Consider the following 27,560-nt stretch of genomic DNA (forward strand, 5'->3'; position numbering starts at 1 on the left):
CTAGTTACCATGAAAAATAGATTAGCTTTCGGTACACGTGTTAAACACAAGAACTTTCAACTTAAGCGATTTAGTAATATTCTTCGTAGATAACCATGTTTAAGAACCCTGCGTATACTTGCGCAACGAAATTTGAAGAGGAAGCTAATAATCATTCCGATATCCAATCCCTTATGAAAATACTGTGCTCGAAACTCACCTATACAGAATCCGTCAATATGTATAGTATATGCGTATTACACACTTAAGTTGAATTAAATTAGCTATGTATTATGATGTTTCCTCAACAGATGTCGGTACCGGTGCATGCGTGATATTGGAGGAACGTAAGTCCATCTTAAAGTGGTATATTTCAAGTTTAACATCTCTGTATTTTACCTTTGGGGGACATACCATGTATCACAGGAAACCGGCTACACTAGAAACTACAGCAGCATGTACGGCAATCTCTGCTAACATATTGATTGACCGCTCGCAGTTATGACGGCTGCTAGTTACAAGTGCAGGGAACCTGTATCATGCTTTATTATAATACGTATTAAACTTCTGATGTATAATTAAGTTGAGCCTTAAGACATACCAGTTTGCTTTTGTTACAATACGGATACATTTTTTTGATGGACTTGGTAATTTCGGAACAGTGAATATTATTTTGTTCGTGATTTGTGCAGCTAATATTGTATCAAAATTGTACTTTCTCGGACATTCGCCAGCCTCTAACACTAAAATGACGCGTTTCTCACCTGTGCTGAATAGAATTTATTGTTCCACTTGATACAATAAATCATCTCTCGAAATCTGAAACAGTATTCAACACACGAATAAACAAAGAAAGACCTGCAAAACAAATACAAAACTTCCGAAATTTGTTTTAAAATACGAATTATATATTTCGGATTTAAAGATTTCGCTCTACAACACAACGAAAACAATAGAAAGAGTTAAAATAACCACAGTGATCAAGTCTCTGGAACTGGAGCTATTTGTATACTCTGATTTCACTATCTAGTTCAACATGATAAAATCGTACCTCCATCACACACATGATATTCCTTAATAAAACGTAACTTCACAATGATATTTTCTTTGGACTGATAATATGCACAATTACAGGAAGTCTATGATCACTATTCACCTCACAGACGTATCACAACTTTATTTACAATGTAAAAAATGCAGTTACGTAAAAAACATCTCGTACATACCAATACGAAATGTAGTACTGAATATTTTCTCACATCATAGAAACTGAAGAATATCCATTCCATCAAAATACAAATATCTTGCACCAATCAATTTCACCATTACAAATGAATTAATCCGTTGTACATTCAACTTCTTTTAAGCTTCTTCACAAGTTTAGGAGTTGAGGAAGTTTGACATTATTATTTCATATTAATCCAATGCTTCCTTTGAGTACTTATTCATTTATTTCCTTATCAATTGCAGTCCTCAGGTTCCTTTACTGAGTTTCAGTAGCAGGCTTTTCAACTGGTTTAGTTGAAGGCCCCTGCTCGGCCTCCTGCCTGTCTCACGAGGCATTGATCTCTTCAATGTTCAGGTGTACGATAAAGCGCAGTCTCATCTGAAGAGCTGGTCGCAGGTTCCGGATAATCCGCTCCACTTCGGACTTGATCATATCACCCAGGAACATGTATTTGATGTGATAACTGAATATGTAGTTAAGGAAAACACAATATAGCATACTCACATAATTAACATCAACATTCAATTTTGTTCACAGATGTCGGAAATTATAAAAATGAGAACATATTTTTCCTGCCTTAGTGACTTCCAAAGACATAAGTACTTTTTTTTCCTCTTTTAATTAAAGCTAAATTTAACTTATTTAAAACTTAGATTCTAGCTAAATAACTTACTCAAACTTAACGTTTAACCTTATTTTTTAAATAAAAAAAAAGTTTCGTGCGTTTCAATCCCGATGTGAGTGACTCAGAACGGCAGATAAAGCGTTATTTTCGCGTCACATATAGCACTGGTACTTAATATGGACAATTAACTCCATACAATGATTACAGCACTCGGTACAATGTAAAATTTAATTCAATTCCTGTCATAGTCTAAAAACACGTTTTTTTTCCCCTCAAAGATAGTTTTTTAGTAGTTACAAAATACTATATTATTTAAAAGAGTACATGTTTTCAAAAAATGCAATGGTGTTAAGTAAGCATGTGAGTGAAGTTAAGCTGAGAGCTGGGCAGAAAGATAACGATAACGTACTGAACACTTCGATAACGTACTGAACTTAAAACGACTACATTCTTGAAAGTACTGGATATTAAGATTTTTAGCATATTGAAAGAATTAAAAAGGCTAGATGGTAAGATTTTAATATGACTTTGAACTTGAAAAATACTTTTTAAGTTCTGAATAAACATACTAAATAAATAACATCTATACGGTGTAACATGAATGCATGGCCAAAAGTGACGAGGTGATTGAGGACATCCAAATAAGTAAAAATGTTCCTGTAAACATGGGACCGATGCCACTTCGTTTCCGAGATACAGCGTGTTGAGATGTCAAATACCTCCAATGGCTCACTATGGGAAAGTGAATGGATATGTTCAATATTACAAGTATAATACTAAGTGGAATTTTGCTTGTACAGGTACATTTATATTAACATAGAGAATGAAATTAATCAACATTTGAGGTTATTGGGTTGTCAGTGTTGCCAAGCTGGTACAAAGTGTTTTCAAATTACTAGATGTCTACATGTTAGCATATAATTGCTAACATTAAAACGTTTCTAAATATTGGGCAGATTCCGCTTCGTTTTCGAAAGACAAGGCTATTTGAAAGCATAACACTTTGTACCAGGTTGGCAACACTGACAATAACCCCATATGTTGATTTGTTTTGTTTTCTATGTTAGTGTAAATGCATTCGCAAAGGCATAATTCACTTGATTGTAATATTGAACATTTCCATTCACTTTTCCATGGTAAGCCATTAGAGGGACTCAACATTACATTACCCTGTATCTCGTAAACGAAGCGACATCGGACCCATGTTTATAGGAACATTTTTACTTATTTGGATGTCCGCAATCACCTCGTCACTTTTGGCCATGCATTTATGTTACACCCTTTATACTGAATAAATATAAATGAAGACTGCAACGCTAAGAGAAAACTGGAAAAGTGTTATGATGAAAGAGAGAAATACCATCAACTAATTGTACTAACTTGGTGAGAAAAAAATAAAACAGGTTAAACTCTGTTTTAAAATATATACAACATACATGTTTCGAAAACGGACCTTTATATGCTATTTCTAATCGGTGAAGCCATATTTAGCAAACGGAATTGTAGTTGTTATATTTTGATAGCGAAACATGCTCGCTCACGTTGAGATAAAACGTAGACTGAAAGTATTTGAAAATAAAATCCTGAGCGAATATTCGGATCCAAGCGTGATGAGAATAGCAGAAATTCTATAGCGATAAACTACATAATTTATACTGTTTGCCTAACATTGTTCGAGTTATTTAAGTCTAGGAGGCTCAGGTGAGCAGAAATGGAACCAGAATGGAAGGGAGCACGAACGCTTTCAGAATTTTCACTGGAAACCCAATCGGGAAAAGACTATTAGGAAGACCTAGCCGCAGATGGGAGGACAATTTCAAAATTGATCTCACAGAAATAGGAATAAAAAGTAGGAACCGGATCCAGCCGGCTAAGAACAGAGATGAATGGAAAGCTTTTGTGAATGCACCATTGAATCTTCGGATTCCATAGACCACAGAGTTAGTTAATTAATTATATTTTGATTCTAACATTTAATTATAGTAGGTGTCAAATTATTACTTCACAAAACTATCTAACTCTTCTCTCTAGAACAAAAAACGTACCTTTCTATATCAGTCACATCCATGACACCTGAGAGATATTTCTCGCGGGGAGAATAGCTATCTAACGAACAAGATAATGAACATTCCTCTTTCTTACCTCATTAACACAATCCTAAAGGGAGTGAAAAATCACTCCGAATTAGACTCAGAAAGTTACTAGCTAACATGCATTATTTTACTGGTAGAAGCAAACAATACATGTAATAAATCGGAAGGATACAGTAAATCACATATGGGATCCATGTACTTCATTTGAGTAACCGATTTGTCCACTTGTTCCAGCATCTCATATAACTGTACTGTGATATCCATCAAACACTTGGGCCTGTCCGTGTTAAATCTCTGAAGGAACGGACCCACCAAATGGCAGACAAACAACAACTGCTCCTCTGTCTTCACAATTGGATGCAAAGAGTCCTTTACAAATCTGAAATAAAAACGTAAGGATGATTTTTTTTAATAACAGAAAAAAGACAGCAAAAATGCAAAAGTATATGAAACTTCTTTCTTGAAACCCTAAAAACGTTTCATAATTACGTCCTAAACGTTTCATTACACAGAATTGTGGAGAAAATTAAAATAATAACAGAATACCAATGGACTTCATATATATGAATCAGTAAGACCACACAAAATATTTCCAATAGTGTAGAATTTACAATGAAAAGATCAGACATTTGAAATCGAATTCTGGCAACATTGACTAGATTGTCGTGTAATGCGCAGCTATTATAGACCTGAGCTATAGCGCATTACGTGATATATAATACGGATCTTGGTCCATATCGTGGGATCTAAATTTTAAAATATGCAAACTTTTCGAATCGAAATCAACAATATATACGTATATTCTAAAAAGTTAAAATGGAACGTTGATTGGATATATACCGAAGATAGTGTGTAAATCTTATTTTGGTAATGTATGCGATGAATATGAATCTGTAAACTATTTGGTCCCTGGATGTAAGTATCGAAGATGACCCAATTGTATAATTAGGATTATTTACATTTGTTTTTGATCTAATATATATGTATCTAGAACCAGCAACCAGATGAAGTAGTGTACGATGTTATGGAATCGTGTATGTATATGTATTAAGAGGATATTTTAGAATTCAGTCACAGCCACGACGGATTATTGATGTCAATACATAGTATAATAGAAGATAAATATAGATAAATACATTAATGATGATGATGATGTAAGATAGTTATGATATGTAATTGGGAAAAATGGCTGTTAAGGATCTTCACTACAGCGAAATTAAACTACCGCTAATTTTAAGTTTTTCTGTAATATCTTCAAAACAAATAAAAATATTTGAAAAGTAGAAACGTAATGAACTAAACAACACGATTTTGCATGTGATACCGTTATCACAACTCATCTATCTGCTTTCGATTTGCAACTGTAGATAGATTTAGCATTTTTTGCGGATTCTGTAAATAGCGGCATACGAAAAGCAGTTAGGTGAATTGTGGTAAAGGTATCTTATGCAAAATTGTATTGTCTAGTTCACTACGTTTCTACTTTTAGAATATTTTAATTTGTTTTGAAGATATCACAGAAAAACTAAAATTAGCGGTAGTTCAATTTCGCTGTAGTGAAGACCCTTAAAGAGATTTCTGAAGTATTAATTAAATGTACATATGTGTTTTTTGAAGAATTGCATCACGACGTCGGTGCTGGTCAAGATTAAGTAAATCTCATATGAGGTAATCGAGGATGTTTCAACTGTGGGAGTGTCTGTATCAGTGGCCGAACCAAAAAATAATCAATTACAAAGTATATGTAGCACCCTTTCCATAAACCTGAAGAATGGTGAGAATAGGACATTACAGGCGAGATTGAATTGTTCAATAGTCCGTGGCAAATAACACGCACAGAGACAATTTAACAGTGCACAGGAACTTACCATATTACCCTAGACTTATTGCATGAACATTTTCCCGGAAGCGTTTCGTCAAGAAATGGTGGTGTGAACTTAGATAATGTATTCTCTTCACCTTGGGTTATTTTGTATGAAGTTGTCTCAGAACTATGAGAATAAACTGCAAACCGAATGGAACATTGAGCACACCACTGCGCAATATGTATACAATCAATTTCACCTACCGAACGAGAGGATAGTTCAACATTAAGAGGATAGTTGAACATTATCTGAAAAACATAATGCCATTGATTGCTTTTCGGAATAATAAAATCATTATCAGTATTAATTTTCGCTTTATCTCATTTTTAAAATTCTGACGTTCTTATTGGTAAACCCTATATTGGCCACTTTATTTCAGCTCACGTAGTTTCTTTCCACATGCATTTCTTGGAAATACTAACATGTTATAGACTTGTACCATTCTACCATGATTTAAATATAAATTTGTTGATAAACATTTACAAGAGTTAATACAGAACATATACAAGAATTCTACAAATAGATTATTATTATTTTTCGCGAACACACTTATTATCCAATTTAATTAAATGCAGGTGATATTAGACATTTACCGCTCTATTTCCTATTAACGATTTACTTTCCTTTTACATATCGGAACGAAATTATAAATTTCAGTAACATTCTGCGATTGAGTAAGAAAACAATTACGGTCATAAATATTGTTCTTTTCTACAACATTTAGTTCTTGTTACAAACAACAATGATAAACTTCCAGAAAATGACGGCGAATTTCGTTAATCGCGAGTAAATTCAACCTTGTAAAAATCTGGAAATGCATTTAGTTTTTATACAAACTAAAACAGGAGAGAATATTTTCTAATTTTACGGATAAATAAAAAAAATCTATCACGTCACACCCTCACCAACATAATGTGTTTGAATACATCCATTAGAATATATTTCACTTAGGTAATCCTTATCAGTCATCTGCTTTAATTACGAACCTCAATAGCAACCAGAGCCACCCATACAAATTGTGGACCTAACTACAAACATTTACCAGAAAATTCATTAATAGTTTAATATACAATAATTATAATTTCACTGTATGATAAACAAACTAATATAATTTTATTACAGTGCTTAGCAACCATGTTTGTTACTGAAGCTGTAATAATACGAGAAGTAGCTAGAATAATTATAGAAACATGGAAATTTGATCAACATTTTACTATCAGAAAAAAAAAAAAAATACATGCATATTTACCCAAATGAAATTACTAAAATGGACATCTTAAGAAAAATCAATATCTAGGAATAATTGTAGTATAGCCAGTTATGGTTTAGAAGAAAACAATAACAATTCTGATGGGAATGGAACTTTACTTTTGTTCTTTACAGCGCTGGACTTGCAGATTCCTCTGCTATGCAATGCTCCACAGTAAGTTAGTCCTATAAGGTCCTTCAAGGGTCTGTCCATCTACTGCACGAAATTATTTGCGAAGAAATACCGTATTTACGCGAATCTAAGTCGTCCTCAAATGTAAGACGCACCCCCAACTTTTGAAGGAAAAATTGGGGGGAAAAAATCCTCGGATGTAAGACGCACCGTCAAAAAAGTTCAGAGAAAATAAAGAAACACTGAACTTACTGCTGGAATTTACGGTATATTCATGTGCATCTGCTGGTACTTTTTTCTCCTAATATAATTACGGTACAACACTTGCTTGCGTCAGTTTTATAGCAATCCATTTTCGGTATTATATTATACCAGTATGTACCTACGTATCGGAGAAGGAAGAATATTAAGTGTTAAAATCAAAATCTGAAATTTACTGTGAAACATGAGTGCAGTTCTATTTTAGTTTGGTAGTATATAAAAGATTCTGTGTGAGGTGTTAGTATTTTATCCATAGTGCAATACATTGAACTACATGTGTTCTGACATTTTGAAATATAATTCTCCATTCACCTTGACATTACAAATGATTTTATATTTATACAGGATAATTGTTTATAGCATTCCGGTTTTGGATCTTGTTTACGACGAAAAAAATATCTTAAAACATTGACTCGATTATCCAATATTAATCCTATGGTGAAGTCATGGGACTAATATCTTAAACAGATTAGAAAAGAACAAGTTTCGTAAAGTAAGAATTGAGATGTGCTCTCTCCGATGAATAAAGATTCTGCCCTCTTAACTCAAAACATGGTGACTCTATTGTCTTAACAAAGCCAATATAGAAGAGGAAACCCTACTACGTATTAAAAGGGTCCAACTTTACAAGAAAAGATTGTCTTAACAAAGCCAATATAGAAGAGGAAACCCTACTACGTATTAAAAGGGTTCAACTTTACAAGAAAAGAAACTATATAAATATTTCTTCGTTTTTAATTTTTTTCTTCACTGAGGAATATATTATTTTTATGTTTGTAATTACTGAAAATTCAAAATATTTTGGTTTCATTTGTTCTACTGTGAATCACCGTACTGCAGTAATTCCCAACACTTTCAAGAGGATATAACTATACTGTACATTCATTGTAAATAAACTAATCATGTTGTAAGTTGTAAGCTTAACTATGAGATATTGTTGGAAAAATTAAATCAAGTACATACGTTAAATTTTAGACTAAAACCAATAATTTATAATACGCATACTGCATACGAAGCCAAGATAAGTGAAACGATCCCCAGCTTTTTACTAAAATATACGTAACGTAGAACTTGAAAACTTATTTCTATAACTGCTCGTCATGAAAGAATTAACACTTCGTTTATAAAACAATTTCACGAAAAGACTTGGAATATTTTGCTATATTATCCTCCGAAAGTATTAACTATAACTCTACTTTCTTTCAGCGGTATGTTCTGAATCTTACATTTAGCACTTTCGACCAATTTTTCATACCTAGAGGCATGTGGTTATGCTCCGGCGAATATTTTGTTTGCGAAGATAAGTCTGGCAACATACTGTACAGATACGTCTTTCGTTTTTTCGTGCATAAGTTACAGATAATAATTCGAGATATATATATATATATATATATATAAAAGGGGAGAGAGCAAAATGTCTATTTAAAGAAATAACGGATACATTTTAAGTTGACTTGCCTTTTTTATGTCTTTAGAATATTTCTGAATGGTTTCAGCCACTACGGCCACACAATAAGCGGTTGAAACCGTTCAGGAAAAATGAGGAAAACAGTAATTTAACACGAAAACATACTGTAACTTAAAAAAAAATTCAATACAGTTAAGCAAATATTAATAGGCAACAATATTACGTACTGTGGAACTGTAGTAATTTGTCCGACTCCAGCATGATGCCACATGGAATGTGCCAATGCCAATGTGTATGAGAATTTGTTTTCCAACAGAGAATCATGAGTGATATTGAAGTTGAAAAGCTGGAACGGTGTATTACGATATTTCCACTGTAGGAGTTCAGGGCTGTTGACAACCTCCACCAGGCGATCGTGTAATACTGACCAATAGGAATCAGGAAGAGCTGCCATCACAAGTCCGATCGAATTGATCCACAACTCAATTTGATTGTTTGGTATCACAGTGTACCTGAAATATTTCGCGTGATAATTAACAAACACTAGCTGAAATACAATTATCTAAGTAAGGCTACAAACTAAAGTTTAATATTGCATGAGAGAATTCAAAAGGATTGAACGGTATAATAGAGCGTTCTGAAACGACTAAAAATACTTGTAGGTTTTAATAATATTGTGTATATTAACAAAACACCCGTCTGAAAACTGTTCCAGCAGCTTCATCACAGACATTTTAAAATTTTAAATTTTTACTTAATTTTAACATGCACCAGTTTAGTTTCTAACTCTTTCTTTCACCAACTTAATTCTGTTCGATTTGTAAGTCCTGGATAATTTTAAATTTAAATAAAGCTTTTTCTTACTTTCTCTCTTCATTCACAGTTCTTCTCTTGGGGACATAGTAGCTAAGTGGCAGAGTGCTCACGAAGAATTCTGGTTTTAGTCTAGATCATAAATTTACGGTTGATAACATCATATCTCTGGATTTGTTCGAAGTTCTGCCCACTTTATTTGCTCTGCCACTTACTTCATTGTCATTTATTTGTATTTACTATCTGTATCCTTAAGTCTATATATTATCACTGCAAAACGATAATCTGAACATTTCATTTTATTTCAAAACACTAAAGCTATTCGTCTACTTACATCGAAATGCGAAATGTTTCAGCCACTTTCCCTGTGGCCTTTTTTAACAAGTAAATCACTCACATGACGCTCAAGTTAGTTAATGGAAATAGTTTCTCAATTTTTAAAACTCTTGCACTAAAAGTGCAAGATACTTTCATTAAGTGATTTGATCTTCATGTGAGTATTGAAAAAGACCACGGAATAAGTGGTCGAAACAGTTCGGAAAACACTTAAAAAACGCAACTTAGTCAAGCAAGTGACGCACTTGCTACTTTTAAAATATATTGAAAGATGTGTCATTGACTTTTTAAAAATAAATTCTTACTCTTTGATCTAACGCTAAATGATGTTTCAAATCCTAGTTTAATAATAGATCGCGCCCTTTACAGCCTATTGTACTAGAAAGCATAAACCAGAAATCATCTTAAAAAAAAAGGTTTCTACAATTATTCTACCAGTTAATTTATTTATTTGTCTTAATATTCTTGATTAGAACGCATCCCTTTGATATGCGAAACTCCAGATTAGATTTGCATTGGAGACAGAGAAATTTCAGTTTGTTATCCACAATTCTGTACGCTGTTTTACATTGCATCAACTTGAAAATATTTCACTTTATGACTTATATATTGATCTATCTTACATGTACACTCATGTCCAAAATTATTGTCGTATATCTATAAATATGTGATTGTAGGAACATAATTTGATAACGGATTCGCCCGGTATTTCTTACAATGTTAGTATGTGTATAATCGGCAAAGACATTTATGTGGCAAATTTCATGTCAAAAGAGCAGTAAATAAGAATAATAAAACAAAAATAAAACTTTCTTCTCCATTTAGTAACATTTTGTTTTACTCATTCTAATTTTCGTATTTATAATTCTTTTCCTATGAAATTTACCTCAAATATACATTTTCCGATTATACACATAATATCAGTATTAAAAGTACCCTGCAAAATAATTATCAAATTATATTCTTACAAGAAGACAGTTATAGACACGCGACAATCATTTTGGACATGAGTGTACATCTTTCTTATATTCACTGTAATTGTCAGTAGTAAATACACAAATTTGAAAAATTACCGAACGTTTTAATATCAAATAAATTATTTTGGATGTTTACGTACCCCTTTATTATGACATCCAAGAGGTTACTTCCTACGGTATTTGGTTGGGTAGGCAATGCCATGAGTTCCACACATGTTACATACAGCGTGTGAGCTGCTGGATTTGGGAACTCATTGAATCGCCAATCCGTTGATGGAAAATGAGATTTACCTGACATAGCTGAAACATTGGTTAAGGAATTCATCGCAAGTTATTTACTTACAAATAGAGCAGCAATAATAATGTGGGTGTTTCCATTTATACAGTGATTATAAATAATTTTCTTTTCACACACACACAAAATATATACATTACTATATAAGGTCATTTCAGGTATATGATAACGAATTGGATCGCTACGTAACAGCATGCGTGAAGACGCCTAGAAGTTACTTCAGGTAGTTTGGAAGTGTTCTGTTTCGCCTTGCAGGAAGAATGGCTAATGTGGATGTGAGTGATCATATAGCTCCAAAATTACAGCCTTTTGGGAAAGATTTCCGTGTGCCAAAGAAAGACGTAAACGCTGTGATGAATTCCAATAAAACGGATATCTCTACTGTTGTTGAGCCCTCCAATATTGAACATTGTGTATCATATATATAAGCCCAGGCCGTACTCTTGATGTAATACAAAAAGCGCGTTCCTTGATGCAACCTGAGATTGACTCATTTGGATTTTAATCCTCCTTTCAGCACAGAGATTATATGAGACATGAGAACCCACTGTCTCAAACAACAGCAGAGGACAGTACAACATTCCGTAGCGACCGTAAATCACATAATTGCGTTTAAGACATGCATCTGATAAAGAAGCATAAGGCTTGAATTCATAATGCTCCGTCACCTACGTATCATAAAGAGAAAGATGAAGCTGTACGAACTGCAACTTCCAGGTGACAGGTGAAATTTGGATAAGGAATGGGTGTACTTTTTGAATGTGAATATCTATATTCTGCCGCCTCGTGATTCCAGAAGTGGCTCCAGTTGTGACTGGGTACTTGAATGTGCGGCAAGTTTTCAAGGCGGTTTTGACTATTGGTGGTCACTGCTAAGTGGATAAAAAGTCTAAGTCAACACAACTTATTACTAGACGAACATTTGGGACAACTATACCGCTACGATATTCCATCCTTACATGGCAACGACACATTACGCGTTGTCGCTCACCAGGACAAGGCGTCTAGTCATACGAAAAATTCAACTGTGACACACATAGAACGGATGGTACGTGAAACGGAAACTGATCAATCCCTTTTAAAGATATTTCTGTGAAATTCTCCATAGATTTTTGTGGGTATCCATTTTTGAAACTTGTGTTGGGCAAGCGACAGCCGCTCACCCTCGATGGTCTTTGAAAAGTTTGCCAAAAGAAATGGAACAGACATGATCAGACTGTGCTTCAACGCAGTCTCCTTCAGTGAAAACTGAGATCCACGAGGATATCTATCAAGATAAAGCTTGCACACCGTGCACAATTGCTGATGTTGTTGCACTATGTAAGCTGGTAAGGCTGCCAAATTCGTTACTACAAACTAGAAACGACCTTCTGTATCTAAGATAGTGCTTAATACAAACAGAAATAAGTATATGTAAAAGCTTTGTTTAAATAGCCTCAGGAAAATATTTTCAACTACGGCTACTATAGCGCGCAAGAGTTATATGAAGATGATAAACAACGGCAAAAAGATGTTTTGCGTTCTTTCGGCGAATGTTATTTCTTTCGTCTTTAGGTTCCTCCGACTTAATCTATTGAGACTATTTTTGTTGGTTTGTTTCACAGAACGTGAAGGATTTTATTTTTATACAGGCTCGAACGTCTACTCTAACGGAACAACAGCCATATATTACGTCTTCGCCCGAATCAACACGGGGACAGGCTGATATATGTGAAATCAACTCAATTACTGAATTATGAAATGAAATGAAATCTTTGAGTTTTACGTCCCACGATTATGCCGGTTAGGCTAAAGGAGACGGTGATGATGAGTAATAAACGAAATGGTGGAATGAAGAAAGTGGGAGGAAACGGGAGAACCCCGAGAAAACCCACGCACACGGTGTTTGTCCACCACAGAGTCCACTTGGCGAAGGCTGGGATCTCAATTACTGAATTAATATGTGTAAAATGGCTAATGTCTACATATCGTATTGGCCTGAATATGTAAAGAATAACCTCAAATATAATACAACCCGAGCTTTTGAGATGATTTTAATGGAAAATAAAAAGATCCAGCATAAAATATCTGAACCTTTGAAAATATATAATGGAAAACTTAGCAATTTAAAGGTCTTTTATAGGTTTAAATCCCAGTCTTTATTGCATCAGCTTCTTCTGATGGTTATCACTGTGGAGTTATTAAGGATTGTACATTCTTATTAATCGAACCTTGTACTAACGCGTTAATCTCAACAGTACTGCAGGTAATCTTATCTAGCAAGGATAATATCCGTAATTACTCTCATTGGAATACATGAGGAATCAATTGTTGATTGTCTATATCTTTGGATCAGCAGTTCTCGAGAATTTCTCTCTTCCAGACAAACTGCACATGCAAAAGTTTTTGGTAAACCAAACTTCTTAAAAAATTGCCGACTGAAGTTTGTAGCAGTTTCCTCTTGAAACAATTACACTTTTTTTGAATTTTTTTGAAATTTTATTGCCTCCTTCGTCACATTAACTCTGCGACTAAAGAACTTCTGTGGTTCATCGCTGTACAAAACCCACTTAATTATAATTTGTATTATCCACCGTCCTTAAAAACAGACCAAAAAAAAAAAAAAAAAAAAAAAAAAATCCAACACATACACACACACACACACACTACGCATCGCAGGTGTCTTTCTCATATCAGTAACATATTCCGCTCAACTTCAACGTCTTTATCTTATTCATAAGATATTCCTGACATACACTATCGTGAAGTTCCACGTGATTAAGTTCTCCCCATTTATTCGTTTGTATGTCTCTTTATAACGTATGTTTCATCATGTTGTTAAAATATCTTTGTAACCGAATTGTTAGCACGTGTTTTTCTCCGACGGTCAAGGTTTAAGGGTAACATTATTCAAGATAAGAACACTTTTTTTTTTTTTTAATCCTGTGATAACTGAAAGCGGCTAACGCTTTGTAATGGAGGAAAAATTAGATTCTTTAATAGTTCGCATGTGGCCAATAATGCCTTTTTGGCAGTTCTGCTGCTGATAAGAAAAGTTGATTTAATTTGTAATTTCATTACACCAGAATTAAAAGAACAATTTGGTCTAGAACAAAAATAATGTCCATGAAAGCTGTGCTGCCAGCACATGACCGAACTACAAAGAATTATCTGGTTTGCCACAGTTCTTTGTAGATTTAACTTGTTTCTCTTTGCCAGTTAACACCAAGCTTTCCAGATGTATTCCGTAGTAGCGTTACCTCAGCTGATAAAAAAATATCTGTAATTACGGATATAGTATAGGAACAACAACTTAGAACGCCAAACGTTATTAAATACCTGATCAATCAACCAAAATCATATTATTAGACTATGTATTTGATGAAATTATAAGGAAAGAACTATTTTCGTAGGTTCACTTCTTTCTGAATAATCATGAGCCCGAGTCTGTAAAGATCTGTGGCACTTTTCTTCAAAATTATTCCGTTTTATTGACTTCAAACGTTACAATATGACCGTACTACTGCGTAGTAGTATTCAATTTGCACTACCTTTGTATCTTTAAAAAAGCAACAGAAATATTATAATTTATTTACGCATAACAGGCATAACCGTGGCCAGTTAAACGCATAACTTAAATTTATTTCCATTTTAATCTCCATTAAAACGAATATAGTTTGAATGCAACTATAATTTTTCACAGCAAAGAATGTTCTATTAGTCTATACAAAATTAATGCACAAATAATATAAACCGAAACGTAATATGCAACATCTCAAAGAGTGTCTGTCTTAAATTGTATTATTTTCATACAATACCAGTGTGTGTGTTAAAAAGTGTTCAAAAACATTTTTTTAAAAACATCGTTCAATACATACTGGCACTGTGCAGAAATGCAGAATGTTTGTTCAAAATATTCACAAGAAATAGATGTATTCTGCGAAAAATGTATAAAAGCCACCTGGTTTACTGAACGCCAAACAAAGTAACAAACCACAGAAAGCCGAAATTTCCAAAATGTAAGGATACTCTCAACGATTCTTCTTATTAGTCTGATGTAATAATCTAATTCTGGAACCCAGTTTATGTCATCCGGCAGTTTCTGCATGTAGGCCTGATATGGCTCAGACAAACTCCAACCAGGAGGACGGATGTCTCGCAAAGACCCCAAAACAGCAGACACCAGTCGACGTTTCAATGCTTGTCTATCTCGTAGCTTCCTCTCATAGTAGTGGAGAGTATTGTACAAATATGTCACTGGCCGATCTGAAAATACACAAGAAATTAATACAAATGTAAATTCTTCTTGAACATATTCACAAACTCTAATAAATATTTTGGTGTATCTGAAAAGTACGTGAAAAATAAAAATAAAATTTTCTGCTATAATATTTATGTATTGATTGATTGCCATTTTTTGAAAAGAAAATTGAGTAACAGTTTTTATTGTAGCCGATCCTTTGAAAAATATTCTGTGTTTGTTATTATTTATTTTAAAACTGATCTGACTTCCTTCCTTTTAAAAATAAAAATTCTAAAATATAATGAGGAAAGATTCTGTTTCTGAAGCAAGTACTTCACTTCACTGGAATATTTTCAGAACCTCTATAGGAGTATACTTGACACGATAAGCTCGAACATCCTTAAATAAGTTATGTACAGCTCTTAGAAATTCAACGATTCTCCAGTTCGTTACCTCTACTGCAGCCTTAAATGCTCCATGCAAAGTAATTAACTTACAGGTCATTTGGCGAAGTCTTAATATCCGACTTAAAGACATGTAATAATGCAGTTTACACTGGGGCTATCCATTGAAATTTGTATAATCTTTTTTAAGTTTAAGGGTGTAAATGTCTCTTTGAAAGTGATAAGAATTAATTAAATTTTGCATTATAAGCACGAAGTATAAAATATACTTAGATATCTATAAGCGTATCCCATATTTACAGTTAAGAATTCAATGAAATTAGCCCAGCTATCCACTGAGTATTGACACAGTGTATACGCTAATTTACAACTTTATAAGCTATTTTCGTTAACTCATAAGCACTTCTGAAACAAATCTCTTTTGAAATTAAAATACATTACAATGAAAACACAGAAGCTCAAATATGAGTAACCGTTTTCCAAACTCTTTTTACTTGTGTGATCAAGTACCCTAACTTTATGCAGGACAGAAAACTGCGATAAAATTGAAACTAGCGAGAACGAAAAAAGAAAGAAAAAAAGTTGGAATTACTTGTGCGTTGAAAATGACTTTTTGATCCAACTGCACTTTGGGGAATGATTCACCAACATGATATTTCACTGCACAAGCGAAAGCAAAAGATAATATCCACACCTACAGTTTTTTTAAAACAACCGGTTCATGGATTTTCTCGGGCTACTCCCGTTTCCTCCCAAATCCTCACTCTACCAATCTTTTCATAATCATTCAATTTTCCTTTTGTATACAAGGCATAACCACGGGACACTAAACTAGAAATTTCATTAACAACAAACATATCTTACAATGATAATAATTAACAATTTCCGACATATTGAGTCTGGGTTCGTTGATCTTTTGAAATACAACCATATTACTGAAAATATTGGAAATTAGTTTCTCCAAGAGTGAAACATCAAAAATCACATACAGAATCAAATATTCAGTTAGACGGTCGACGCACAAAGATCATGCAGCATTGAAAACATAAGAATGAAGATGGTATATTGCAGTGAAATTTCACGAAACGTAGGCGATGAACTTACGGAGAACTAAGTAATACACATGCACATTCCACAAAAATGAGGACAATTTACCATTTTTCCTAATAACAGAAATATGAGTGAGAAATTTATGTTCTCGCGCTTTTCTTAATTAAATTCAAATGACTTCTTACCGTGAAACTTATACAGGCAGCCTAGGTGTTCCAGCAATGTCTCCAAAGACTTTGTTACAGGTGGAATTTCTAGGTATCTATGTATCACAATATCGAAAACCTTGAATAGGAAGGGAAAAAAAAATATAAGTCATGTCCAACATTTGATATTTTACTCTTATATTATATTACGAAAAGATAATTTGTGAGCTGGTTCGAAATAATTTCCGAAACTACTAACCCACTTTGAATAAATCTTTCCCTTTTAGAAATATATTCTTTCGGATGGTTTTAAGCTACCTATTACCATGCTGTCACTCTATGAACTACAAATACCGTAAAAAGTTAAATTAACTCTGCTAAGACAGAAAGATCACACGATCCCATACCCTTTTAACATAGACAACAATTATTTCTTTGCTACTGTGAGGTTGGATATGAGCTAGTGAATGTTACAGACTTTGAACGGGATGTGAAGAACCACCGTTAAAGTCATTGTTACCCGTGAAGATGTTAATGGATTGACTCCATTAATGAACACGCCCAAGATAATTGATGTAAGAGAAGATACATGTCCCTTTAATGTAGGCAATAAATATTTTTTGCTACTGTGTAAGTTGCATGTAAGCTAGGGAACGTTATAAATTTAAATGGGAAATCGATAGCCACTGTTAACGTCACACTTACTCGTGAAGATGCTAATGGATTGATTCCATTAACGAACTCGTCGAGATGATCGCTCTAGCTATCTACTGCAAAAAATATAATTTAAAAATTCGCTATGGTCAGAGTAATCATGTGAAGTAACGGACGTACTTACTAACAGTACAATTTTATAAGTTTTACTGAGTGATCTTAATATATCAATAAGTTGTGTGAAAAACTTATTATTACGTGCTATTTCTTATTACTATAAGATGATTTTCAATCGTTAAACATCAAGGAACAATATTTCGTATGTAAGAGCTCTTTGATTCAGATAATACAAACATTTACTTGCACGGATTCAATAGAGGGGAAGCCTATTTTAAGGCATTGGAAGTATATGCACGTCAGTTTAGTTTACGGAACAGAAAGACTTCGTGTTACACAGAAGGCGAACATCTCACTCACTTTCACGAATTTCGAAACTGTTAACCCTAAGAGAAGAGAAAAAATTTTACAAGTCTCTTTTGAACTGCTGGCTAAAAAGGACATGGCGCCTTTTAATATATAGAATACAGACATTTTGATTTGAATAAATTTCAGAATTCCAAAACACTATTTCAACATGTGTGGTCATAATAGCGTCAAGTTTTTTTTTCTTTCTTTCTTGGCAAAGCATTTTCTTTACACCTATCTTCGTTCGAAGTAAAAGTAAAGGCCAAATATGCTATTAACAATGTACCTTGAAAAAAAATCAAAGGCAACTATTTTTATTTAGTTTAGTTATACCTAGGGGACAACGTAATCTAGTGGTTAGAGCGTCGGACTCACGTCCACGTGGTCCTGGGTTTGATTTCCCGCCAGTGCTTTCCAATTTTCGGCGTTCGTCCAGCGTCGTGAGGCCAACTGGGGAACCACATGAATGAACGACGTAACGACCACTAGTTCTAGAAAGCTCCCGATACGCCGCTTAGTGACAGTGCGATGTAGCGTGCTGACCACGTGCTCATCGCTAGACAACGTAGTTCAGCCGGTTGCTGACAGATGGTGTTGAAGCGGCTCATGCCCTCAAAATGGGCTGCTACGCCAAGTGGTTTGCTTTTGCTCAGTAATATCTATTGATTGATAAATGTCTCATTTTTTAATTTTTTTTTTTTTAACACTCATAACATTATAGAATTATTTAGGTGTTGGTGTTAGGTATGTTCAACTTAATTGATAATTAATGAACACACAAAAAGTGAAATACTTACGGGTAAAAACCTAAGGCACACATTTCCGAAATACACAGGAAGAGAGTGATACGAAGATGAAGGTCCTCCGCTCTGTTCCAAAATTCCTTCCGGTGCGAATTTTTCAGGATATTTACGATGAAATGCAAGATGCTTCTCATGCCTGAAATAATAATAATAATAATAATAATAATAATAATAATAATAATAATAATAATAATAATAATAATAATAATAATAATAATAATAATAAGAAGAAGAAGAAGAAGAAGAAGAAGAAGAAGGAGGAGGAGGAGATCTTTCAAACTCAACAGATCACAACTGGCTACAATACACTTTCAAGTTTAAACTTGTGCCGCTATCGAAATGACAACTTTTCAAATACAATAGTCAGAAATGAACATACCTGACTTTATATTAAACTAAAATGTTATGGACTATGGACTATATTTCCTTGAAATGAACTGGCTACCCTACCTTGCTTTTCTGGCTTGACAGTTTCACTAGCCACGGTAGGTGTGTGGACTAGAATTTCATTTAGCAGAACACTAAAGCAAGACATGTCTTTTTGAAATAATACCTCCATTTTAAGGTTAGAGTTGAGTTACTATTTTAAGTCACAAAATCATCTGTCACTGCTTATTTTGTTTTATAATGACACTATACTAGATTATATGTTAAGTAAATTTCTGTTACAATCGATGAATCAAGTGATATTGTCACTTCTGCACAGAAACTTTTTTTGATCCACTGTGAATATTATAATGAAAAGAGATGTGCATTGGTATGTGCATAACAAAATAAAACATTTGGAACCGATAATGCAGAAGAAAATCAAATACACACGGAATACTGACAATACTGCAAAAACAAAAGGTGGTGTACCCACAAAAAACTCGATATTATTTGCGTTGTGACTGAGTTAGTCATTGATTGGTCCTCCATTGGCCTTCAAAATATTTCTCTCATTCGTTTTCTGCATTGTTGTGACCATTTTCTTCTTCTTCTTCTTCTTTTTTTTTTTTTTTTTTTTTTTTTTAATATAGATGAAAGATGGATTTTCCTTCACTCTTCACGTAATGCGTTTTTGTTTCTGTGCGTCTTCCTAATTCATCCCAAAGATGCTCAATGGGATTGCAGCCAGGAGATTGTGGAGTATGAAGTTGTTTTGGTACATTATATAATCACTTTTTGTGTAGTACGTTTAAGGTCATTATCTTACTAGAATATAAAGAAGATGCCAATATTCAGTTTCATTGCACTGTTGCGGAGATTCTGTTTTAGGATTTTACGTAAGCAAGTTGATCCATTATACTTTCGATAAAGTGTAAATTTCCTACTCCAGCTGCACTCATGCATCCCCAAACGAGAAAACTACCACCTCCATGCTCCAGAGTAGGACACAGGTGCTTCACTTTCATGTGCATATTTGGTTCCTCCGCATAGTAACTCTTCCGTCGGATCCATGTATGTTGAATTTGCTCTCATCGCTAAATAAAACAGAATTCCAGAATATTTGGTTGCCCACATGAGATTTTGCGAACTCTGCACGCTGGCTACGCGATCGCTGAGCCCACCTTTCTGATATTGTGAACAGCTTTAGGAACCACTTGTATACCACAGTCAGCTTCAATTATACTAGATAGTTTTGAAGCACTTGTTTGGGTTCGTTTCTAAATAGTTTTTAAAATAACGGCTTTATGATGACCTTTCAATTTTGTCGGACGGCCAATGCACGAACGATTTGTTGCCGTATGCATGTTAGGATGTACTGTACTGTAGAATGCGGTTTCTTTACTGTGTCTGCTAAGTTTCTAAGAGATTAACTTTCTTGTCTTAATTTTACTATCAATTGCGTAATGGAATTGGCACCTCATTTTGATATTTCACTCTTTCTGTAGGCCTGCCTTGCGCAAACGAAATTTAAGTATTTTTTATCAGTAGCACGATATGTTATTGTGTCTGTGACCAGTGTGACAGTGTTTCATGTGTGTTTTCTTTCATTCTTTCCTATTTGTGCTATGTCAGAAACTTTCTTGACCTCGGTTTCCAGCAACTTAAACTGTCAGTTATACTATTACTATCACCAAAATCATTACTATAATTTGTACACATTTCAAGATTTTATAACATTTTAATATTGCTATTCCATTGTGTATTATTTAACTCACTCTATAAGTGAATTCAAAATATAGCCATTGTAAGTTTCATATGCAAAATGAACTGTGCACGAGCAAATGAACAACAAACACTGGCGGAAATACGTCATGCTCAACCTGTCCATGGTAACTCTCAGAATCCTATATAAGTAATAACTGTCAATTCAGTCCTTGTACATAAACCAAATATCCTTCTTAGTATAATATATGCGCCTTCATTCAAATACTTATTGGTAACACCTCATAAATAGAACTCTTGTTACGAAGTATATTAACATACTACAATCATCTTTAGCCACAATCAAAACCAATAATAACACAAAGCACAGTTATACTCTAACTGAATATTTCATTTATTTGTATTTAAAAAATTCGGGCTTCCAGTGGTTAATAATTACAGATTTTAACAATACTGAAATTATTTTCTACTAACATGATACATTTAATATTCCCAACAATATACATATAAAACAATCATATAAGCATTAGCGTTATCACTGGGGACTTGAGTAGAATCACGTAATTCTTATCTTGTTGCAACAGTACCACAATTAGTAGCATATTTCCGCAATCTACACAGGAGTGCCCATTCCCCCAACGGCTTGGTGCAAGCCTCCGAATCTACCGTTCTGCTCCCATATTTATCATTCTCCAGATTGATTATGACGGATTTCATTTCAAATCGTCCAGGCAAACCACAATTGGTCCCCATCATAGTCTCAGATTTCATTTATTTTTTATATATGGGATCTACATGCAATATAATTAGACCCATATTTTTTCTTTTTGCTGAAAAAAATTTTTCCTTCGATATACAGCCTTTTAAAATGGCTGTCCTCCTCTCGGATTGCTCGAAAAACTGAAAAACATGTCAAATTAAAAGTTTTGTTGTTGAGAAACGAGTGTGCTTAGTAACATAATCGCAATAGCAGGAAGAGTATAAAGTTGTATGTTTCGGTGGAGGGCCAAAATTCGTACATTGGTCCAATAGGAATCGTGCAATTCACTCGCAATGTCAACCATTGCTGAAATTTTTGCTAACTTTTTTTTTTCTGTCTTCACGAGCAATATCAACCATCTGCTTCTAGCGTCGAAATCTACTCCATAAGGTCTCTTGAAAATGTACAGGACTTATGTTTCTGATTATTACATCCCACGTTATAGCATGATGAAAAGCTGAAAATTTCATTAAGATGCCATGTTTGGACGCCATTTTCTCAAAATCCCCACCTTTTAAAAATCTGAATTTTTTACATGTATTGGAGAAGTACCTAAGTATTTAATATCCGTTAACCGTTCATGCGGCTGCAGCCCCTAACATTCACAATTAATTATTGAAATTTCGATTTTTGTACTTGAAATGTAAATATTTCCTATGGACATTTAGATCCTATACACAAGGCGAATTGAAATGGAGTATGAAAATTTTGAGAGATGAATCCTGACATCAAATCCAGTAGAAAAGTTCCTATAAACATGAGTCGAATTCCGCTTAGTTTTCGAGTTAGAGGGTTTCCAACTCGGGACTCAAAATCGTCCCGGGACAATAGAAAATAAAATATATATTTCGCGTTAAATCAGAAACTGTGTGTTAAAGCTTTGATAAAGTTCAGAAAGTTGATTTGTATCAATATGATTTTTACGTGCGTTGCAATTCGGTTGGCAGTGTTGCCAACTTGGTAGAACTTTTGTTTCCAAATGACACTACGTGGTTTTTATTTGATATTTGGTATTTATTAATGGTTGTAAACATCACATGGAAGCACAATTTTCCCCACATCACCACAGTTTTCGAAAACTTACATGTATTTCATTAAAAGGTTTTATCTCATGCGTTATTAATAGTTTTCAACATTAAGTGTGAATTTCACCTGATGTTTGCCATCATTAGTAAAACCAAAATGTCGAATAAAAACTACGTCTGTGGAAGTTCCACGGAGGTTCCACGGTGATGCACTTTAGGCTAAAGAAAAAAGAATGATTAATGAAAGTGAAAGATAATGAAAAAACAGATGGAATGAGATGTGGATGGAAACGGGAGAACCCACAAAAAACCTACGGACACGATGAAGTCCACCAGCAACCACTTGATCTGGGGTCGATCCAGGGACTCTAGAACAAAGTGAGCGCTCTACCACTGAACCATTATACCTCCATGAAATACGTATAGTTCTCTCCAAAATGCTCGTTATTTTCTTGTCATTTCAATGACCTTTGATGCACATAACTTAGTGCTTTGCTTTCGATTTGTGTTTTTGCTATATTTATTATATTTTATTTCACATTATTTTTGCTTAGGTTTTAAATACCTATTTTACCACCATATTTTTCCAAAGATGCCTTAAAATACAGAACATACAAAGAAAATAAATAAGTTATTGGGGAAAAATTTGTGTTACATCATTTTACGGATGACTGTAGCTAACATGAAGTTCGTATAGTAAAACAAACTCGAGTTCGTATAGTAAAACAAACCATATAGTACGTATAATATTCCAGTAGCTTTTTAATAGGTAATAGTTGTGATAACAAAAGGTTTTGCATCGAAAACGTAATTCTCATACCAGTCTTACGAAAGGTATTCCCTCTTCATAAAATGACAGTAAAAGAACAGTAAATGAAATCTATATTTTGTTGAAAATTCAGAGTGAAAAAAAAAAAACAAAATGATGGACTGAATCGGTGATCGAACCTTGGTGTTCGACCTACGTGTTGGTGCGATAACCATTAACCTACAGGGTAAGCGAAAAGTCTCTTTACATAATTATTACGAGTTACTGTTCTTGTGTAACCTTTGTGACAAGTTTCTTCACATTAGTATTACTGTAATTTGACATGTATTAGTAGAGTTTTAGCATTATTATTTGTACATTTTAGTCGATTTTTATTAATTAACAAGATCAGTGTAACGCGCTCCACGTTAGATGCAAAGGTTGATATCGTCATGTTCTTGTGTGCATCCGCTTCAGCATAACAGGGTGATAGTTACACACCTCTTCTTTTATTATACCCCAAAGTGCATTAATATTATTCTATTATTATTATTATTATTAATAGTAATAATAATAAATGAATAAACATTAAACTAAACTACGAACAATAATACAACAACAATAGTAATAAGATATTAACGAAAACAGTAACTTGTCATATTGTATAATGTAAAGGGACTTCCCGCCCACCCTGTACATAGTCTGCTCTGTGAACAGTCCACACCATTTACTCTTAAAATCAATGTATATAGTTTGATTTCCGCACTTTTTTCGCTCCTTAAACTTTCGTTGAAGTCGCACATTTGGGAGGTGTGCTGTTACGCAAAATTGGTAAATTCACCTCATCATCTACTTTTTTGTTTTGTTTGTTTGTTTAGCAATATCATTCAATGGACTTTGTATTTTATGTAAAACAACTTTAAGTTCTATATTAATTATTCCAATTACCAGTTTGATTGTTTCCAATGCTCAGGCGAGTTCTCCTTTACAAATTCTTGGACTCTGTTGCGAAACTCTGCTGCTTTAAGTAGTAACAGCTGAATGATGAAGAAACATACTTGTGCTTCACTGCCTTCTTGCGTTCTTAATGCCTAAAATAAAAAATAAAATAAAATCTAATAAAATAAAATAAAATCTACTAATAATTATTCGTTACATTACATCATTTAATATACACACAGAAATTAATAATTAACAAAATACATACACATGTACTTTACTTGTTCTTATATTCACGAAAGATTTACTAATGTTTAGTATGGAGATTGAGTTCCTTACACTGTAACTATATATAAAAACGAGCTTCTTTGAATAAAAGATTTACTCATTGGAGGGTTATCTGATATAAACTTGGAAAACAAAAAAGCATTCATTAAAAGGAGACCAAAAAAAGAAAAATAAAAGAAAAAAAATACATGAAACTACACATGTTAAAGAAAAATAATGAAGTATGCGTTTTACAAATAATAATTTTTTTTCACGTACAGTTGACGTTCCTTAAATTTATGAATAAAATAATACCAAGCGTCATCAGAAAGACTTTAATTATAGAACACAGCTGTATGGAAACCAAGGCAAACTATGCTGTTTTATTATTCTGGAAAAAAAGAAAAGAAAAAGAACTGTGTACTGCTATTTTTCGCAAAGCACGTTTTTCTGCCACACAGTTTACCAAAACGGTTTATAATTGTAACCGGTTTCTCGCATAGGGGCAAACTGCGTCTTTGAAAGGTGGAGCAAAACGTTAAAATCAATGATGCGTACAACCAGACTTATGTCTTGACTGAAATATACCAGCATTGTACGGACAAGACATGAACTAGTTTCAACTGAACCAAGACAAGGCATCGAGAAACACGGTGAAACATCGTTGAAATTCTATCGCCGTATTAAACAGGATACTGGAATTGCGGCAATTCCCTTCTCTGACATTCCTGGCAAGAGTTTAGATGCCAGCCCAATGTACTACCGGACTTCTTAAGCGGCGCCTGCTTCATTGTCGAGTTCACCCCGTCTCCGGCCTATGGAAAGCCTGTAAAGAAGAATCGAATGCAATGCTCATGGTCCATCTGCAACGCAGTCTGCTGCAATGGAAACTCCGATGCCAGACAATAGTCAATAGAGGTGGCCTGCAAATGGAACACAACCGGTGGTGAAAACACAGCATTTCCTAGATAAGTGGCACACTCAAATACGACTAAATAAATATAAATGAATCAACCTCTGTAGATCCTTGTCTGCATACTTTCAACGTGCGATGACAAACACATGGTGCACAAAATTTCCAAGAGATGCCATTAGTGACTGATGCCAGGCAACCCGGTAACATACTCAAGCAAATCTCTCGTTGTAATCAAATAAATTATTGAGAGTTTGATGCAAAGGCGCCGAGATTGTCAATTGTGATCTACTACCCGATGGGCAGTCTACGTCGCGGATATACTCTTGCAAACGCAGCCTGCATTTCTCAATAGAAGATGTGTTCTCTATCTTTAGCCCAATGCTCCCCCTCAATTCTTGCAGCAAGTTGAAAATCTTGGCTGGAAACTTATCTCCACTCTGCATATTCTCCAGACATCTCACCGACTACAAGTTTTCCTTCCCTAGACAGTTATATAAGGAACACACAATTCAGAAACAAGAATAATCAAAACGAGGCATCAGATTTCTTCGCCTCCGCAGACACTTCATTCTTTCGGAAGGGCACTAAAATACTTTTTGACAGAGGGTGCAGACTGCGAAGGCAATTATTTCAATTAATAAATACACTGCTGTTACAAGTTAATTATAAATAAGCATATTTGTTAGCAAATAAAATCTTACTTGTGTTGTCAAATTTTCAGAAGACATACACTTGTAAATATGAAATAAACGTAGACACTAATAGCAAGAAGGAATAAATGAAGTAAAAATGAAATACAGAAACGCTAATGAACTTCTTACATATAATTGTTACTTTTAAACACAACTTGAAAAAGAAAGTTAATATACCAAATTTAAAATAATTCATGCATTATATCTATTTATATGCAATATCCCTACTTACCAAACACAGGACAAGTCTATCTATGGTTACTATATTGTACTTCCAAATCATATCATTAATAGCATCCACACATTTGTTGACGTGTTGACCTCCTCCGGAATTAGCAAACTCAAACACCAAGTAGTCACAGAATTTCCGCAAATGTGCTGACAGAGCTCTTGCTCCAATCCGTTCCAGAATCCTATATAAGAATAAGGAAACAATGTAAGAATACGTTAACTCAAAATATTTAGTACTGTAGGGAAAAGAACAATACTCATGCATGTATTTAATGAGTCGGAGTCTAGTTATGTATTTCGAATAAACTGCATAAATGACTTTCTAAACTCTATCTTTCAAATTCTCATGCTCAAAAATTAAGGTTAATTCAGAAAAGTGCATTCAGAAACGTATAGTGTACTGGATGGGGCAAGATATCACGTCGGGATATCCTAACAAAACCATTTGTGATTAAAATGGTCGAGACCTGATTTAAGGTTGCGTCATAGTAAGGCAAATGACATAACAGGAACAGTAGGCATCGACAAGAGAACGTGTGCAACTGTCCGCTGTTGTGTTTGAGTGATTGTGTTAGGGCAATTGCGCAACAAACACATACTTATGACGTAACGAAACGGATAACGGGGCAACTGGAGGCAGGCAAAACAGTGCAAGTCACCATTTGAGTTTGGTGCCGGCCCATATCCTACAGAGTTTCCTCACTTCCGCGGGATCAGAGCCGTTACCCAGATTTCTGGGATTGGCCCCTCCCCCATCTCCATTCAGTCCCCCGGCAGGTAGGAATCCGACACTCCCCTCCCGGTTGGGGCCGCGGTGGCTCAGTGGTAGAGCGTTCACCTCTGGTGCTTGGGGTCTCGGGTTCAAACCCTGCTCCTGCCAAGTGAA

General features: G+C 34.3%; 1 protein-coding gene across 1 annotated transcript in view; it reads right to left on the reverse strand.

The window, feature by feature from the left end:
• Window positions 1–694: 694 nt before the first annotated feature.
• The window catches only part of MED23 (mediator complex subunit 23), a 94,478-nt gene continuing 67,612 nt past the window's right edge, over window positions 695–27,560 (reverse strand). The window contains exons 14-22 of the mRNA XM_081742725.1: window positions 26,676–26,856; window positions 24,578–24,720; window positions 19,000–19,141; window positions 17,123–17,222; window positions 15,270–15,506; window positions 11,107–11,266; window positions 9,068–9,352; window positions 4,098–4,304; window positions 695–1,670 (exon numbers count right to left, since the gene is read on the reverse strand). Coding sequence (XP_081598851.1) covers window positions 1,532–1,670; window positions 4,098–4,304; window positions 9,068–9,352; window positions 11,107–11,266; window positions 15,270–15,506; window positions 17,123–17,222; window positions 19,000–19,141; window positions 24,578–24,720; window positions 26,676–26,856 — 1,594 coding nt within the window. The 3' untranslated portion in view covers window positions 695–1,531. The remainder of the gene's footprint in view (window positions 1,671–4,097; window positions 4,305–9,067; window positions 9,353–11,106; window positions 11,267–15,269; window positions 15,507–17,122; window positions 17,223–18,999; window positions 19,142–24,577; window positions 24,721–26,675; window positions 26,857–27,560) is intronic.

Source organism: Thermobia domestica, chromosome 16 (assembly GCF_964235325.1).
Source record: "Thermobia domestica chromosome 16, izTheDome1.hap1.1, whole genome shotgun sequence".
NCBI lineage: Eukaryota > Metazoa > Arthropoda > Insecta > Zygentoma > Lepismatidae > Thermobia > Thermobia domestica.